Source organism: Temnothorax curvispinosus, unplaced genomic scaffold (genome assembly GCF_003070985.1).
Source record: "Temnothorax curvispinosus isolate PA1 unplaced genomic scaffold, ASM307098v1 QBEX01003329.1, whole genome shotgun sequence".
In the NCBI taxonomy this organism is placed as follows: domain Eukaryota; kingdom Metazoa; phylum Arthropoda; class Insecta; order Hymenoptera; family Formicidae; genus Temnothorax; species Temnothorax curvispinosus.
The window spans coordinates 60,978-80,083 of NW_020213109.1; the positions used below are offsets into that span (position 1 = coordinate 60,978).

A 19,106-nucleotide genomic window follows, 5' to 3' on the forward strand; every position below is an offset into this window, starting at 1 on the left:
AAAAAATATCGAAGTTTACGTTTTGATTTAAACTTACTATTGCGGAATTCAACAAATATATCCACCAATTTTAACAAATATTATTAAAATAACATCTCTCGTTTTGATTTCCGTTGTTTTATAATATATTTAAAAAATCTGTGTACTATATCGTTATTTATGAAAATATAATTATACACTACAATATTGGAAAAAAAAAAATATGTAAAAATAAATATGCGTTTATTAAAAAATTCTCTTGCACTTAACTAGAAATAAATAACAAAATATTGTTTTTTAGTTCATTTTAAGCGTTTTACTTAAATTAAAATATAATTATAATTCCGATTACTTAAATATCTAACGTATAATCTTAAATTGTAATTAATTAAATCGTAATAAAATTTAATTAAGTCACAGCTGATAATAACTTTCACTCGAATCTAGGGTAAATTGATTCATTTCATTCCATGTTCTTCGTGAGATTTGTATTTTCATATTCACTCTGTACTTTTCTTGGAATCTATTTTAGGTATAATATGATTACAAGAAACGCTTTAGGATTGCAAATATAATTAGATATTGATATTTTATGCGTAACGTATTTTATGCGTAAAAATACCCCGATGCATTTTTCTCGATTTCTTTTATATTTCGAATTCTTTACGGTTTTCATCGAGCACAGTAGGCTCTTTAGAGAAAAATCCGTATACGCAGCAGCTTTTAGAAAATGATCGCACAGCCCCGGGATTTTATTGCTGCCGCTTCTTCGTCGGGCGAGACTCTTTAAAGGAGCGTCTTTTTACTGTTGCTATAATGAATACGGACATAAATTCCGTTCGAAACGGAAAGCGTACCAAGCTTTCCGATTTAATACTTAACAGCCTCGTAAAATATACCCCGCTTTAAATTTAAGCAGATCCATAACGCAAATGTAAGATGGTCTTAGATTTGAGGGCGTTGCTTTTCTATAAAACGAGATATAGTATTATATATATATGTATATGTATTACTTACTATTTATATATTTAAAAAATCAAAAAAAGAGACATAAAATAAAATTTCCATATATAAATATACAATCTTTAAAAGCATTCATGATTGAAACAACTTTATCAAATGATGCATGTCTGTTCGAAGGGAGATTATTAAAACTTCCGGGTTGAATTAGGTCATAATTTGTAAAGTGCTAGTCGACGATTTATCCTCCATAAAAAGTAAATGAGTGTGCAAATGAAGGCATCGCGTTTTAACGGCAATTAACTTTTTACACGCTAAAAAAAATAAATCTCAACGGTATATACATCCACGTGGGGCGAAACACACGGACACACGCGACTCACTAACGCAAAATGGACCGTTCGCGTCGTGAATTGTTCGTGGGGAAAAAAAAATCGTGTTTAACAATATCCAACCTCGTTCGCGCGACGAAACGCGCGGTATGTGCGTCAGGATTGTCGTTTCGTGAACCGTAATACACCGCTCCAAAAACGCGTATTCGGAATGCATACACGGTGCGCGCTTGTTGACAATCGCTGTGGCAAACGTATTGATGTATCGGTAAACCATCGTATTTTCTGCTTATTTATCAGAATATCGCATCTTCGTGATTAATTTAGCCATCTCCAGGGGCGGGCGATCATTTTCTGAAATTTCGAGTTAATACTATTTTAAAACTTTAATTACTTTTGAAGAATATACCCGTTATTAATTATGAAGTTATATTTTAGTGATGACCTGGATTCAAATTTCTTTTAATATTGAGACGGTAAAATGATCTTCAACCTTTAACCCATAAAGTCATTCAAAATGAAGAATCAGTGAGTTAAGTGTCGCAAGCCAAGATAACTAATGAAAAGCCATTTCTCGTTCAGTTCGAAATAGATCGACTTTTTTTTTCGCGAAACTAATCCCGCGCTTAAATGATAACTTTCCTTTGAGAAACTTTGGAACTCGAAGAGTGAAACGTCTTTTGACAATCTTAATAAATCGGCGAGTGCACTCTCGATCAAAGCGGTCACTTGTGGCAGCCACGGGTCTCAAACTCAAGTTTCATTGGTAGATCTGGACAGATTCACCCCCCTGGGGTATGTCTCCCTATAGACCGCGATCGCCGCCGTGCTCGCGGTAATGCTTCGCGCGCGCGTATCGCTCACGATATACAAATATACAATGCATCGGTCGTATATACGTATATGCGCTTAGGTGTGCGATACATAATCGCGGAGTGCGTACATAAGCGGGGGAACGCGCGCGCGCGCACGTGTGTGCAAGTGTAACGACGTCACCGAGCAGTATCTCTGTTACGCCTGGATTGCCGTGGACTGTGGCCGCGCTCACGCATCGCTTAACATAATCCCCCATTCGACCGGGACTACATAGATTACGGAATGATACCTCCGACGGGGCCGCTGTACAATTATATTGCGGTATTGTATATTCCGGCGTCGCGATGCGCGTGAGTTTCGCGCGCATACATTTCCGGCGAGGGATCGAGATAAAGGGGTGGTCAAGGTGTTTCGATATCCAGATAGATGATCTCTACGAGGCGAATCCAGGCGTCCTGTTACTGAAGCCAAGAGAGAGGAGAGGGCTAGTGTTGAGAAAGAAAGATCGGAATGTGCTCTTCGGAAGAGAGATCGATGGTCCATTCGACAACGAGGATTATATTATACTGCAGTAATTTCCCAAAGAAAGAAATATGCCGCTGTTCACATTTATTAGCAGGAAAAGGCTTCTTTTTTTTTTATCTTGGGAATCAAGAGTCAGGAACACGAACGTTCAGTATTCTGTTAAAATACCATCAGGATCGTGCAGCTTCACTATTCACATTCCGTTTTTCCGTGAAGGCATCCGTCGGCCATACACAGCCGGAGTTTCCGGTTTTAAACTAACACGAGGTTCGGTGCGAAATTTCCGGCCGAAATAATATTTCTCATGTGTATCAATCTCGTCTTAAACTTATTATGTTCCATTTAAATGTGAACGTAATTAACGGCGTCTGTTCAGAAAATATTGTAATTTATAACTGCTTCAGACATAATTGTCAAGTGAACAAATTCACTATATGCATAATCAAAATTTACCTGAAAACGTATATTAAATATAAAATTTTAATCTTAAATGGCTCTGGCGTAAAAGAGCTAATAACGATAGCTAATATAACAATTAGCATAAAGTATTGGCAGAACACTGAGATTTTGATATGTACAATGGCGCGTGTAAAGAGTAATGAATGGGAAGAGCGGAAGGCAATTAACTGCCGCGGAGACTTTCCGCCGGAGAGAAATGCTACTACGCGCTTCACACATTCATTTCTTTATACATAAAGTGTAATTTAATTTCGCACTCGTATATTAATTCAATTCCGACCTATTGTTCCTGCGATAGAAATCGTGCGCTTCGAGCGCGTTTGTAATTGCATAAAACGATTCTACTGTACCAATAATCGAGATCGTTTCGTTAACGAGCGCATACAGTTACGGCGGCCAGATGAGACTCATAATTTTCAGGTAATCAAAAGGAATCATATAAATCGCGACTTGCAATTTCAGTCCCTTCAAAGTTTATACACGCCAGAGTTATCTTACGTTGTAATTTTTATCGGAATCAGTCCTGTACGCGGCATCTGTATTAAGTGACGGCAGTGGAAATCGTTACGGATATATTGACGTTGAGAACGAAAGAGTTTCATAGAACATTTAATTGGCGAATAATAACCGTTCCGACGTACGTGATAATTAAAAATTGCCAATAGCGTTTTAACGGCACAAAATACATATATACGTGCACTTAATTAAACGAAGAGGACATTTAATGAATATAGGGTATTCGTAAATTTTCACGAGGCAATAATATGTCGCCACGACGGATCGGACATTCAAAAGTTGATATAAATTTTATCGGACAATAATGTTCCCTGATCTGCAATAAATTTAATTTTGGTCCATATAACTGACAACCTGCGCGCAATAAAATTCGCGCAAAAGCAGCGCACCCCTTCTTGTCATTTGTGTTACCGTAAAAAAGTCCGCTTTTATAAAATGTCTGTGTGTGTTTTTAGGCCACGCATTGTAATGCGTGACATCTACATATTTATTCGGGCGTACGCAGCGCGATTGAGATATATTTCAATTCTGACGCGCGGGATTTCACCTCGTAATTCAGTTATAATTTTATTAGAGTTTTTAGTGAATTTTTGTCAAAGGCATGTGGGATTACCGATAGGTTTTTTTTTTCACGGTCCATGAAAAATTCTCGATGACTCTTATGTCATTGTCGCGCTTGCGAAGAGTCGTGATCACGCCCCCGCTATTTTTCACGTGCCGAGGCATTAATCAAATTCCCCTCAGTTCTCTGGAGAGATCTCTCGGACGACCCCTCATTGGTCTCGAGATGCGTCGTATTTACACGTAAATCCACACACGTCGAGGAAACGTACAATTCTTTTGTTTGATCACTAAGTTTATTATCCTTCTTTTATTTTTACATTACGGAACAACGATCCTTGAGTATAGATAGAAAAAAATATTTATCTAATTTTATTCGACACAGTCTCGTAGCATGTCTTAAAAACCAGATATTAAAGCAAATGGTTAAAGCAACCTCCACGGTCTTCGAATTGTATCACATGTGACGCACGTATAGTACTGTATATTAATCATATAAAAAAGTATTTCGTGGAATCACAAAAGAGCTGTCAGGGAAGATATGGCGTTATACAACTCAATAAGTGAAATTTATTCGAATATTATCTCAGCTTTGTTTAAAATTATCTCGAATATACTTTCAAGTGTATCCGCGGTGCGTCGCGATACATTAATAGTTAGGACTTATTGGTATCGCGGCTTATCGATTAATATATATCGGCATCGCCCCGGCGCTCTTTCTAGCTGTCCGTTTAAATTTTAAACTCTGCTGTAGCTGAGACCGAGTACGGAGCACAGTAGCTTATCGATCCCGCGCGTGAAAACGATTTCATAAAGAATTATACGACGTCCATAACGAAGAACGGACTTTATCGAGCACAGCCAGGATATTTCAGCGTATCATCTGCGAGAGGAAATCTCCGTTTAATAAGAATAAAATTATTTAATACTTCGCTGTCGTTGTGAAAATCTCTCAATCCGATTCGCGACGATCGGCCAATTCGATCGACGAGCGGTAAAGCAAAATCGGAATCCATTTCAGATCGGGATAGATTAATGTCCGTCGGTCGTAAACCAGTTACCCGTTGACCAGTTACCCGTTACCAGAGTTCGCGAGCACATTTCCTGTCCATCAGTGCTCCATAATCCGTGCGCTCGACGCGGCTCCGCAAAAAGCGCGCTTCCCGCGAAAGATACGCGACGATATATTTTCGGGAACCAGCGTTCCCCCCCGGTCCCTCTCCTCGCGCGTCGTCGACGACGACCCCTTTTCCTCGCGGGTGAACGGCGCGAAGACGGCGGTTCCTTTTCCTTGCGACGGACGTCTTAATTCGCTGTCTGCGGTACGTACGGGGGCATGTAGGGCCCCGTGAGAATGTACTGCACCGCCACGACCATCAACTGCGGCGCACTCCATCTGATGATGTATGCGCTTCCTGAAACAGAAATGCATTTCGCGTGTTACTCGGCGCCGTTATGCACGAGGCTTCTACGTGCGCGAGTTTATATGTATACAAGGTGACCCAGGTGCGCCGCGGTTCCTTTTACATGAAGTGTCTTGGATTAATGCGGAGTTCATATTTTCTTAACCAGGGGCTTGTTGGTTCAATAGATCTCCGATTGTACGTAAAAATTTATGAATTCCGACTGAGTCGAGTTTTTTTAGTGCCGCTTATTTCAGGATATCGTTTTGTAAAAAAAAAAAAAGATAAAAAGAACTGTCCTCAAATCGCCATGAAATTCATGGCACCGTGATAGGGCCATCTTGCGAAGACACCCTGTATATATTAGATGATCCACCTGAGGCTGCCACCATTCTTCTTCACGCAAAGAGGAACGTGGGTGGGTCCCTATGGAAATGCCGTTTCGACCGTTTAACGCCCACGCTTCTACGTTTCTCTTCGCCTATCTACTTTAACTCGAGAAACCCCCCCGAGCTTTTTACATCATTTTTCAAAACAGTATACCTTCTTTATTGCAATTTTCGTGTGACAGAAATATTTCTGCTTTCCGCGATTCAATTTGAATTTCTGATCAGAAACTCCGCTTCCTGTCGAATTGGGAATCGCCAATATTCTTTATTGATCGTTCCATTTTTGCCATTCGGAGGTTTCAATATAACGACACCTTCGGAGATCTATAATTCTATGACTAAAAGATGACGAAAGGAATTTTTTAGTACATCGATACCCGGTTTTTAACATACTGACGCGTACAGAGAGCAGGGGTGGTGCCGGAATACTGAATAATAATGATAAAGTCAATATCTGCTCGTTTAAACTTTTACTGATATTATAAGCTCTTTTAATGTAAAACATTTTTAAAAGCTTATAACACATACGCGCTGTATAAATCGATGAAACTGATATAATGCGGTAATATAAAAAGTTTGACGATAATATCTCTAGTACCAATATATATTTAAAAATCACAATGAATTATTCATCTATGTTAGAGAAGTGTTATTAAGACGTTTTGTCGTCAAGTCAACAAGTCATCTAACTTTACTTCCATTTTAAAATCGACCGAACGAAAATGACATCCGCGCAAACACATCGTACCGAGCGCTTGCAAAATATGTTGGTAGAATACGCCGGTGTCACTCGCCATGTACGATTTGCATATCTCCCTCTACGTTCATTTACATGCTGAACGCACGAAAAGACTGTGTTCCTCGCTCCCATAATATCATAATATTAACGCTTCGTGTACATTTTAACGCGATTCGGAAAGCATATATAACGCCATATCGCGAAATATCGCTTGAAAACGCGCTTGTAAAATATTTTCAAGACGCTCGAATCTACGACGTTAATTTCTCGGGGAGTCATCAGACTGTAAAATAACGAGCAATTGCGAAGGCGTACTATTAAGGTGGTGAATAATTTATACCGTGAACGCTCGGGAAATCAGTAGGGCGTCGCTAATAGCTCGCAGTTCCCGAGGGAGCTTACGATTAATCTGATTAATCAGCTCGATATGTGTCGATAATTAATCACACGCTACATAGGATTAGATGTTTAGGTTAGATATTTTTAATGCATAGGCCTTCTTGACAAACAAAGTAATCTGTACCTTTTCTTTCTCATGCAATATTATTCGAACGTTTATCTTTCGGTTATTACATTGATGACCCAAAACAATCTCCTTTTTCGATGTGCATTACATATTCTGTAAAGAGCAGATCAAAGCATTGAAAAAGTATATGGCGCAGATATCCATCTTAATCCTATACGCATATATTTTCTTTAAAGCTGTTACATTCCATAAATTTGACTTACGCATCACTTACAAGGTGAACGGCTTGCTTAATCTCTTTTTCCAGAATTCTGACTGTTCTACAAAGCTCGTTATCTCGGTAATTACATGCGGGTAGGTTAAACGGCGGCTAGAAATTGGCCGTGCAAAACTTTAAATCCCGTTTAGAAATTTCACGGTCTATATTTTCGCGATACCTTTCGACCGGATCGACGCGCGCGTGTGCGAGTTCGTGAGAGAAAACTGTATGCAGCTTGACTCGGCGCGTTGCGAAAAGCGACATGGGACGAGCGACGCGCGGGGAAAGTAGAGAGGGTGGGTTGAAGGCTTCTGGATAAGCGAGAGAGACCGGAGTTTCTAGCGGAACTTTTCGTCCCAAAATCCCCCGGGTGTGTCTCGAGTGCCATCCCTGATCCTGGCCTCAGCCAAGCGAAACTACAGCGGAGAGATCTCTTTGCTTTTTCGATAGACATGCGCCATCGGGATGCACCGATGCGTTCGTCGGAATATTGCGAAATGCTATCCGGGATTATCCGAGAGATGCCTCCCGAATTCCAGACATAATTCTCGCGCGATTAATTATTAAGAATCGTCCAGAATCTCCGGCGTGGCGTTTCCAGCTTTAACGTTCCTATTGGATCAAAAAATGTATCTTAAATTAATTATAATTATAAAAGAGAAAAATGTGAGTTTCATTGCTTGTGATCTTCCTTCTTTTCTAAGCCTCACAGAGTTAGAAATAACCACACAGATTAAACAAAGACGAAACACTTATAAACATCATAAAGCAAAGATCATATCAATTATATCTAAAAATATAAACGTAATTCAATATCAATGTGTCTAAGAATGTCAACTTAATTAAATATCAATGTGTCTAAGAATATAGGTAAACGTAATTCAATATCAACGTATCTAAGAATATGAACGCGTAATTCAATTTCCACGTGTCTAAGAATGTAAAGGTAATTCGCGAGGAGAACCGATTTATCATTCACATATCACATTCTGTGTTCATAACGATTCCAATTTTGGCGAATCGCTTCAAGTCAAATCAAATTTTACGACAAGGATATCGTGGAATACACATGAGCACATCGTATAAATAAAACAACACATGACGCACAAAATGTATTTTACGATATCTGTCTCAGCTGTCTCTCTGCGCAATATCGACAAAAGTTTTTCCCCAACTAGTGCTCACGCATTTATTCACAGCGAGTATATCAGCCACTGTCGCACGTATTACGTTCTCATACCAAGATTCCCAAATCAATGATCGTTTCTTCGAAGCAACCGCGGTGGATAATCTCAAATTGGCCACGGAAAAATAAAAGAGCAAAAAAGACGTGTCCATCTCTTTTCCTCCCGAATGTTTCCATAAGATTTTATTTACGTTGCGGTCCCTGATTTATTGTCGATCCGGCTCACGCATTCGCGTTCGCGCTCGCGCCACTATATTTCCCCGTACGAATCCGTATACGGAAGTGTATACCGGGAAATATATCGGTCGTTCCAGCGTACCGTAGATGCAACGTAGAGGGGGTGGGCGGAGGGTGCCGCCTGCAGGCTTCTATCGTGGACACGGGGCGGTATAACAGATTACTCCCTATCACGTCCAATATGTCAAGCCGCGCGGACGACGAGGAGTCAAGCATTATATTGCAAAATAAAATGGCTCGCGTGTGGCGCCCCGGTGCATACACACCACATCGCTACCCCGATCCCCGATCCCCGGACATGAAATATCGCGGTGCGCCGCGCCGGTCGGGAACATGATGTGCGTATTATTGGCACTATTGTCGAAGAATTATAAATTTTTTTCATATTGAGCGCTGTGTACGGATATACTCGGCGTCGAGGGCAAAACAAGGCGGGAGGCTGCGCAAATCGCGCACACCACTCGGCTGGCCGTAACCAGTCGATAGCGTAATCCCGAAGATTTGACTAAATCCAAGGGTGAGCGTGGCGCGCGCGATATTGACAGGTGTCGTAAGCCCGAGCAAAAACATGGAATATCTTAAGCGATATGTTTTCGGTTACATAAGGTTGATCGGAGCGAGACGCTTATATCTTTCGTGCTATCGTTCATCGGAAAAATTCACTTCGAAGTAAATGCCGAAGTAAAAGCGCTACCGCGGTTTTCATTGAGATTGAACAGGGGTGAACCGTTTCTCGGTGTACAATATTAAAACGTGACGTTTCGACATTCGACACAATGTTGTAGAATATATTCCTGTAATAAATAAACAGTTACGCTCTCGCACGTTGTCAAAAGTATCGTTCCACTCGCCGTAAAATATCGTCCTGTCATATAGCTTAATGTCAACAAATATTTATATTCACGGTGTTACAGGAACGCGAACATTGTAGCACGCGGGCGAAATGTTTCCGCCTATAACGCCTTTCGTCATTCCGCATCGTTAAGCTTCGCGCGCCGCGCCTTCACGCACGCTGCCGCGTTATCAATCTATTTTTCTCGGCGCCGCCGTCGCGCCATCAGCTTTAAGAGACGTGCCGGGGAGCCGGTATAACGTTCGACGGGGCGCGGAAATGAGGTCGAAGGGAATAAGAGGGTTATTGAGTTAGCGGTGTATATATCGCGCTGCGAAGAACTCCCCGTGAAGTGCTGTGATAGTCTCGGCACACGGAATTTGCGACAGTTAAAGTTGTCGCCGACGTGGCCCATTTTCGGGACGGCCCGTATCCACACGGCGCATTTCCGAACTCGAAAGTAAAGATCGTAAAATGAATTTTATCGAAAAAAAATTTTTATGCCTCAGGACTATCGGTAACGTTAAAAATGATTGAGTGTCAGTTACTCTGACACTTACGACGCATCAAATACGCGTTGATTACACATTTGATTATTATTTCTTCATTTTATTGCTTTCTGAAAGGTACGTTTATACGAACAATACAAATTGTAATTCATCGAATAAACGAACAAGCCGCATCAACGGTGAATAGCAATGACAATGAATTAAACAAACGGAAAACAGGCAGCATCAATTTTCAATTTAATCACGAGCCATTAAATTAATGTTATCTGACGATGATGAAATTACCCGTGGGACCGAGTCGAGTTTCCGCAAAACGGTATACTCTCGAGCGATATTGCCGAACGCGGCGAACGAGACGAATTCACTCGTTGCAGATTAAGACAGAGATACGTCGGGTGTTACGTACAATCGACGATACACGGCAACGTCTTTGTCTCCACGGCTGCTCGAGATCAAGATATATTCGGGCCCGCTTCTTCGTCTTTTCGCTTTCCGCATCCCCCAAGGTGTCTTTAGTCTTTTCCCCCGTGGCGCCGGCGCCGTTGTTCCTCCTCACGTATCAACCGCGCATTCATTTATCAACCCGAAACCTTGTCGTCCCCTTCGTCCGCATGCGGGTGTGTACGTTTGTACAGCCCGGGTCTAAAGACGGCATTTGTATGTGGGCCGGTTAAGTTCGACCCTAATACACGCGGAGGTTAAGACCATTTGCGTCTTGGGAAATCGGAGTGAAGATACTCGACGGTTCTGTCGACTGACCCTCCTACAACGGGAACAAATTACCGGAAAGTAGAGCGGCGTTATTTTCGGCGTATTGGTGAAAGGAAGATATATGATGATGGAGTAATAATAATTGCCAAAAAAGTTACTAGATATAAAAAATACTTGATATATAAATTTAATAGTGACGTATATATTAATCAAACGATATATTTTGTAATATCAGTTGGTATTTTATAACAATATTGTTGTTTATCGGCAACGATAGAACACTCGGGAAGATTATAAAATACAGAGACAAATTGTTAATCCGTTCAGTGGTTGATCCACATTTTAAATGTGTTATCGGTTTTTCGTTCATTGCAATTTTTGTCCCGATTTTCATGCTGCCGCACAACGTTTCGATGTTCGCATTTTGCTTGTGGCCACTTTGCCTTTGCGCACGCAGGTAAATCCAATAATATCGTTACGCTTAATCCAACGTGACAGAAGCAATGTAACTAAATTTTGCCCAAAACAATGTCATGCAGTTTCGTTGAAAAAAATATCGCTGCAAGAACCCGCGTGTGTCGTATGGTCGGTGCGCGACTTCATTACACGTGTGAGGTGCCTTAGTGACGGGAGATTAGTTTTCTCACATTTCGGATATATCAGCGCAAACGACGCGATATGTCCGATGCGACAACGCATCCGGGACCGCAGTTGTGCCTTAACAAATTTTATTCGTGATAATTTGCGACAAGGAAGACTAATATCTTGCGCTCATGCGTTGGCCGCACGTTCATTTGTCACGCGCAACGCGACCGTACGAGTAACTTAAGTGTGCCATTTGTGCAGCATAAACGGCCCATTATGATTAGATGAAAGAGAAAGAGAGAGAGAGAGAGAGAGAGAGAGAGAAAAAACAAATGTTTCTACCTGTTAAATAGCTATTCTTGGATGAACTCGGACCGTTCCGCGTTGCCTGAATAATTCCATGCAGTTTATTAGCAAATTATAAATAGGTACTCCACGTTCATATATGTATTTCTCCTTCGGAATGTTTTTGGAATGTTCGTTCTCCCGTGAGAAGTGAATCGTTCAAATCTGATATTTATGTTATATCTTGAGTACAATGTATTTTTGCTCAAATATTGGTTTATAAGTTTTTGTCACAAATTTGAAAAAACTCAGATTTAATAATTCTAATTTCCAAATTTCGCAAACCTGAAAATATTGTACTTGTTTTACCTGTTAAAAAACAGTAGGTACTATGTCACGACGCATGCCAGTTTAAAGCCGATAAAAATATTTTCCTTTTCCTCAGCTACCCACACACCCTTCCTGTAACTCGGTCGCGTGTCAAGAATCGGCAGACGACGCCTATCGTCGTGTTCACTAGGCGAGTCAAGGTGAGCCAGAAGCCGGAAAATTTTACGACGGCATTTTCTCGTTCTTGATTACCACTTTGACGTCGGAAAAAAAGAAGACCCTGCGGCGGAAAAGCGTTTTTCCGCCTTGTTGAGAGCAAACTGCGGAGGCAGAGCGCGGTGGAGGAGAAGGAAAATGCGGACGAGCCGGGTAACCCAAAGAGAAGGGTAAATCATCGTCGCATGTATGTTTCTACGCTCGCTTCACGTTGCGATTATTCACAAAGTGCACTTAGCTCGAGACGAACGGACGGACATAGAACGAGCAGTCCCGGCACTTTTGTACTACTCGACTGCTTCTAGAAGGCTAAACGTCGACGTATTATTTTTACGTGTGGGGCACGATAGTATAGTGCATATATATCTATGTACAAACTAGAAAAATATTTTTTCTTATTTTTTTTATATATTCACAGTTTTTCGATATTTTATATTATTTCGTTTTTACTATTTATAGTGAAAAGAGGTTTCTCGCGAATTCTAGAATTCTTTTCTAAAAAGGACTTTAATTGGATAAATAGATGTCATTTCAAAGAACGTCCAGAGTACACAAATTATGACAAATTATGTTCTCATAACGAGGAGAAATCTGTTATACAGCAAGAAGAACTAGAATTTAAAAAAATCAAGTTAAAAACTCGCGGTGTGTACTGGTTTTACTTACATTGGATAATTTTTTTACGCAAATAAAAATATCTTACCTACGAATAATAAATAGGCATTTTGCAAAATTTATATCAAGATGCGAATCGATGCAACGACGACCTGAAGATACGTTTCATCCTGGCTGCGCATTACCCTGATACCTACGTGCTTACAAACTTGTGACGGCATGTAACAAAATTTGCTTCCTCGTTTCTTCAAGCGGACGACTCGGCTCGTTTGCCGTTACGCTCTCGTTGCTGTACCGCGTAATTCTTGTTTGATGCGGAAATGCGATCCTTTAGTGAAGGCCGCTCGAAACCGCTCGGTTGCGTCGTGCATTGCATACGCGCTGCGCAAATATGCAAGCGCATTATGACCGTTGATACTAGCGGTAGTATCAATCCTCTCCCTTTCCCTCCCTCTCCCTTCCCCTTCCACCCCTCTCTCTCTCACTCTCTATCTATCTCTATCTCTTTTCGCGCTTCCTATCCCTCTGACTATAATATCCCGTGCACTCCGAATGCCATTCTAATTAGTTATGAAATTCCGCCCACGAACGATGTAAGATACAAGGATAGTTACGTAGCGATAATGGAGCGAATAGCCGAATAGTTTAAGCACCTGCTTTAAGATCTCATCTATCTTTCACTCCTGAATGTGACGTTGGCATATCTCCGAATAGTTTCAGCCTTATAAAGCATTGATTTGCTATTAGATAAATTCTTAGAATCGTATATAATATATACTAATTATCAATTTATCGCCCGGCGCTTACTGCTATCTCTCACAGTAGATAATGACATGATATGGTCAGCCATTGGAAACTTTTATGTACTGGTATCGCATATATTTCTTCATAGTATTATCGCGCATTTCTCGTAGATAATTATATTCAAACTTTATACTTCGCTTGTATCCCACATCTTCAAACATAATCACGAGATATTATTTGATTTAAAAATAACCAGCTAAAATAAATATGCCTGTAATATTCATGACAACATGGTGATTATCATAATTATTTTATCACCATATATCTCCTAAATAATTTAATTAATTAATTGCCGTTATTTGTTAATCGCTTGGCGAAAAGGGGCTGTTATTAATACAGTAAACAGTAACGGAAAAATAGTTAATAGATCACGTAGCTTCCTCGGGCTTGTTTAATCGCCACGCCGCGCATGCTTCGATTGCACACTCGAATGCGAGTGGATGGACGCGCGATCTTAACGCCACGGCAAGAGCTTTATTACGGCAACAAAGATTTATTATCGTAACGAACGTCGACAACGTCGTAATCCTTAACGAGCCGCATTTATAATGCGGCGGTTTGACCGCCGCTTCGGCAATCGGCCACCGTGGAATGAACATCGTTGATGCAAACCACGCCGCTGTTGCAGCAATCATCGACGGTGCAACGATGACTGGGCGTGAGTTCGACGCGCTATGCAACGGCGATGCCGAGGGTAATGTAGCGTAATGCTTCACCACTCGCGAGAGTTATTGTAATCGACTTCGCACGTACACGCCCATACCTGACTGCAAAAGACGCGTCTTTTACGGGCGCCCTCGTGCATTAACGGCCATCAAGTACTTCCCCGTAAACGTGTCATCAAAGTAGCGAGTATAAAGATTTAAAAGTCGAACGACGAACGATGTGTAGAAAAGTGCTCGGGAATATTCAGTACGTAAGAAGATTTTTTAAAATTCGTATTATATGCGCATTTCACACGAGGTGATATTTATACAACTTCTTATTTATGAAACTTCTATGTTCGGTTGTGTAAAATTCAAGCATACCTTCACAAATAGATCTCAAACCTATTAATATTTACCAAACCATGTTCTACACGTTTATCGCGAACATCAAACAAGAAAAGTTCATCATACATATTTATCGTATTTAAATATAACTTCTTCTTATAAATTTTCGACGTACCTATTATATAATTATAGTACACAGAAAAGAGTTTACTTTTTCACATAAATTATGGGTATGCATAACGGTGATTTTTTTTTACTTCGCTTGTATTTTTCTTCTACAATTTCATTCTGTAAAATTGGAGAAAATCTGACATGTAAAGCCGTTACGCCGCAGGCGCTTGCTTGTAACTTCTCGATGATACGCCCATCAATTAACATCGCATCCGAGCGACCTGGAAACTTGCTGGGCGACGCGACGTACCGCGGAAAAGCCGCTCGTTGCTACGCTGCTACATGAGTCACGTATAACGGCCGAGGGCTCCTCACTCTATCATAAACAGAACCATCCCGAGAACTTTCCGCGTCCGGGGACCGTCTTCGTAAGTAAGGACATTAGCATAGCATTCGCTACATTGCAGCTTACTGCATTAAACGCATGCTAGAGAGAGAAAAAAGAGAGAGCGAGAGAGAGGCAGAGAGCGCGGACGGTAACGAGAGACCGAGACGCATTTATGCCAGGGGACCTGAAACTTAAATCCCTCGGTTTTTCGAGACCGGCAATCTCGTGCACTTGAATAATTAATATTCATGTCTCTCTGTGACCATCGAGTCCGAATCGATGCGCCATTTAACGCGCTAGAAACCTGGCACGATTTTTCAACTTGAACTCCGATTGACAATCGAAGTAAAACGTATCTCAATTTCAATTTCAATTATGCGCGGTCGACAGCAATTAAATGAACGTGACGTAGAATTTTATATTATGTAATATTATAATGCAAGAACGGAAATAAGTAAATAAGTAAAAATGGTTAATTCAATAAAAAAGATTCTACTTTAAAGTACAATCGAAGATATACTTTTAAAGATAAGAAGTCCTATTTATTTAGCAAATAATTAACTGTATAAAATGTTTGTCTTGATGTTTAAAATTGCGTCACTTTTCAAATTATTTACGTAATAAAATAATCAAATAATAACACAATCAAATATGGATTTATATTATTAAGTACGCCAATAATATTAATATGATTGGTCAAAGCGTTGTTTGTTATACTCAATTAGGATATTATTTATAATCCCGTTATTGCCGTCAGTAATAAGCTCAATAATGCGAAACTTGAATTTGCATACTTTTAGAACCGATCGGTCGATCGGTTCACGTTATAATGATAAAATGCAATTTTTTAATATCGGATTAAGATTATATACCATTATGTTTTTTCATCACTGTCATTATCGATTATTTCCTAATGCGATGAACGACGAAAACAATAGCGTCGGTAATTACATCGGGTTAACGCTATGAACGAACGAATGTTTGCATTGCACGAATGTAACTCGGTCAATCGGCGCCCATCGTTTACCGCGCAGACACTACAGTTATCTGTTTGAGTTGGCAAGATATATTGCCGGGGAAAAACCATCGCGTTTTCCGATCAGGAATGATTTTGCATTAACGCGATTGGAACGTTAATATTTCATGAAAGGCGCGAGCGGGATTCTGAAATTCTGCATAATTGAGAATCCAGCATCGTGCCCCTCCGTAACTACGTTGCAGATCGGTTTGCGCGCGGCGTGCACACGTATTCATATCGATCGGCGAAAAATCGTTCGGCGCATTTCGATCAATGGAGGCATTACGCGGCCGCCGAATTTCCCCGCAATCTCTATTTCACGTTCCACGATGCACCCGCCCGTGAATGCATTCGTTTCGGAGCGCCGCGTCAGAAATCTTCCTGTCACTCTCTTCCCCCATACGCATACGTTATTTAACTAATTAATATTTTGACGATTTTAAGAAAAGTATATTTGATTAAATTTTAAAAGTGGATTTAATTGTACTAGACGAATTATATGTGAGCCAAGAGAAGATATATAATATAATATCAATATATAATATAATATATTATATAATATAATATCATCTCACGATATAATATTGCACTGTAAAGTGCAATATTTTATATAACTAAATACAGTTTCCAAATATTTAGAAGATCCTTGCAATTTGTAATCTGTAACTTGTAATTTAAAAAAAATTAATAATAACAATAATATGATTCTTTTATCTGTTGTTCGCAGAAAAAGCAATTGCAGCGCTTTTATCGTCTCGTAAATCGATCAGATACAATAAATATTATTCTTTTTACAAAAAAATATATAAAATAGCGCATTCGGTGTACAATTTATAAAGAGTTTTATCACATATCCTGTATAATCACAAATATAACGTAAAGCTAGTATCCAGCCGTACGTACATTTTGTACACACTGATGTATAACGTTTTAGGATTTTCCGATTGTTTTGCAATTCTGAAAAAAATATACCAACCGATATCAGTATCAAAAAAGATATATAATATTGATACGGCTATTCATGGGTACTGGTCAAGCGAATGATATTTTATAACTTTCCCCGCCACAAACTCTCGAAATTCAACAAATTTGATGAGATCAAATTTTTTTACGTCGCATTCGACGTCATGCACCATGAAATATCTATAAAAAACGAAGATAAGATATCCAAAGCGCGCGGCGGTACGTGAAGCGATGGCGCAGAGACGAGCGAAATATGAAGCGCGCGATGAGTATGATACACGTAGGATATACTGAAATCCCTGATTTTGATTTCAATAAGAGAATTTTTTTTGGAATTGAATGTTGGTCCATGATTTAAATATCGTGGATAAAGTTATGTAGCCGTTCGTTCGACACATGGCAATGCAATGAGCTCGTAACTCTTACAACTCGAACCACGGAGAATTTTACAAATTCTTCTCCCTTTTCTGCTGCGCGATATAAGTCTACGTCATTTCTAGCTTTATGAGCTTTTCAATCCGGTAGCTTTGCTGCAAACGTAATGCAAAAATCCGGGCCGCCGATAGCAACGCTGGGCATTTCTTTGATGAGATCGAAAGCGGTCGAGCGGAAGAAAAGAAAATGATCGGACGGGAGAAAGAGAGAAAGAGAAAGAGGTAGCCCCGTATGGTTTTCTACTACATTTACCTTTCCCCGATCTCGTTCTCCTCCGAGCCCATTGATTTTATTCCGGGCTCCCGCACGCTTTTCCCTCATATTGACGTATTCGTAGAACAGCCAGAACGGGAAAATTGCACGACAGTCGAAATATCCAGAGAGCTCGGCTGCGACAATATGAGAGAGATCGAAAAATCGAGAGAGAAAGAGAGAAAAAGCGAGAGCGCGCGCGAGAGAGAGAGAGAGAGAGAGAGAGAAGGGGAAAAAAGAGGGAGGAAAAGGTGAGAGGGGATGATGAAGTCGTCGTTTATGCTTTATATCCTATGCATGAAAATTTCGGATCCCCGAGAGTCGCTGTTATTGCGTCGGGAAGGAAGATCCTCGGTTCTTGGCTAGTGTGTGAGCTTACATTCTTTATGGATACAGATAGCACCGGAACCCCGGAAACCGCGGTGTACCTGCGGTATGCGGCTTACATCGTGTTAAGCTCGCGCGGAGAGGACGTGGGGAAGGATTTGAGGGTGAGAGGGAAGCCGAAGGTGACGCTTCACACGCGCGCGCGCGCCAGGGTATGCAAAGTGTGGATGCGAAGGGAGAAAAAAGAACAAACTCGGGGCACAGACGAAGATGTATGTCTCGCAGACGGTTGCTCTTGGCGACACTCGGCGTATTGTGTGATTTGCGTACGAATCCGAACACGCTTGAGGTATTGTCGAATAGAATGCAAGAGCGCCTTTATCATCTGGTAGAAAAATGGGACTCGATTATCCCGAAAATAATGTAAATTGACGTGATAAATCTTATACGTTTCTTAAAAGATACGAAAGATACATAGAAACCATTTCGCGGGATTTAGTTATGTATAGCCGACGTTCTACATAAGTTTTACATACTAAATAAGATCAACGTTTTAAACAAGTATATGCAAAACGTAGGACATTGCGTAATATTAAAGAAGAATCATTCTTTTAGAGGAAATTTTCTTCTGATTTCGTTAAAGAATATTTTATTAACGTGAAACTCGGGCAATAATCGTAAAACAATTAATATCTAGATCTAAGCAACATTTGGATAAATAATTAATAAGTATTTTAAATTTATACTTTTTTTTCGTTCTTTATAAAATTTCAAATTTTCAGCAGTAGTCATTTCAACTTTAAGCTGCGGAAAACAAAAATAAAATCAGTACTTTTAATATATTTCAGAAACAAACGTATTTAATATGTAATGTACAACCGAAATGAGTGACGGATGAAAATCCGT

The 19,106-nt window shown here is 40.2% G+C and overlaps 1 protein-coding gene across 10 annotated transcripts in view; it reads right to left on the reverse strand.

Annotated features, from left to right (window-relative positions):
- Positions 1 to 297: 297 nt before the first annotated feature.
- Positions 298 to 19,106, reverse strand: part of LOC112452384 (lachesin-like) — a 198,155-nt gene continuing 179,346 nt past the window's right edge. For 8 of the 10 annotated variants that reach the window (XM_025012569.1, XM_025012568.1, XM_025012567.1 and 5 more), the window contains exon 11: positions 5,454 to 5,563. In XM_025012569.1, the coding sequence (XP_024868337.1) occupies positions 5,454 to 5,563 (110 nt within the window). Of the gene's footprint in view, positions 5,564 to 19,106 lie in introns of all 10 variants that reach the window. The other 2 variants (XM_025012572.1, XM_025012566.1) reach the window with 1 other exon arrangement.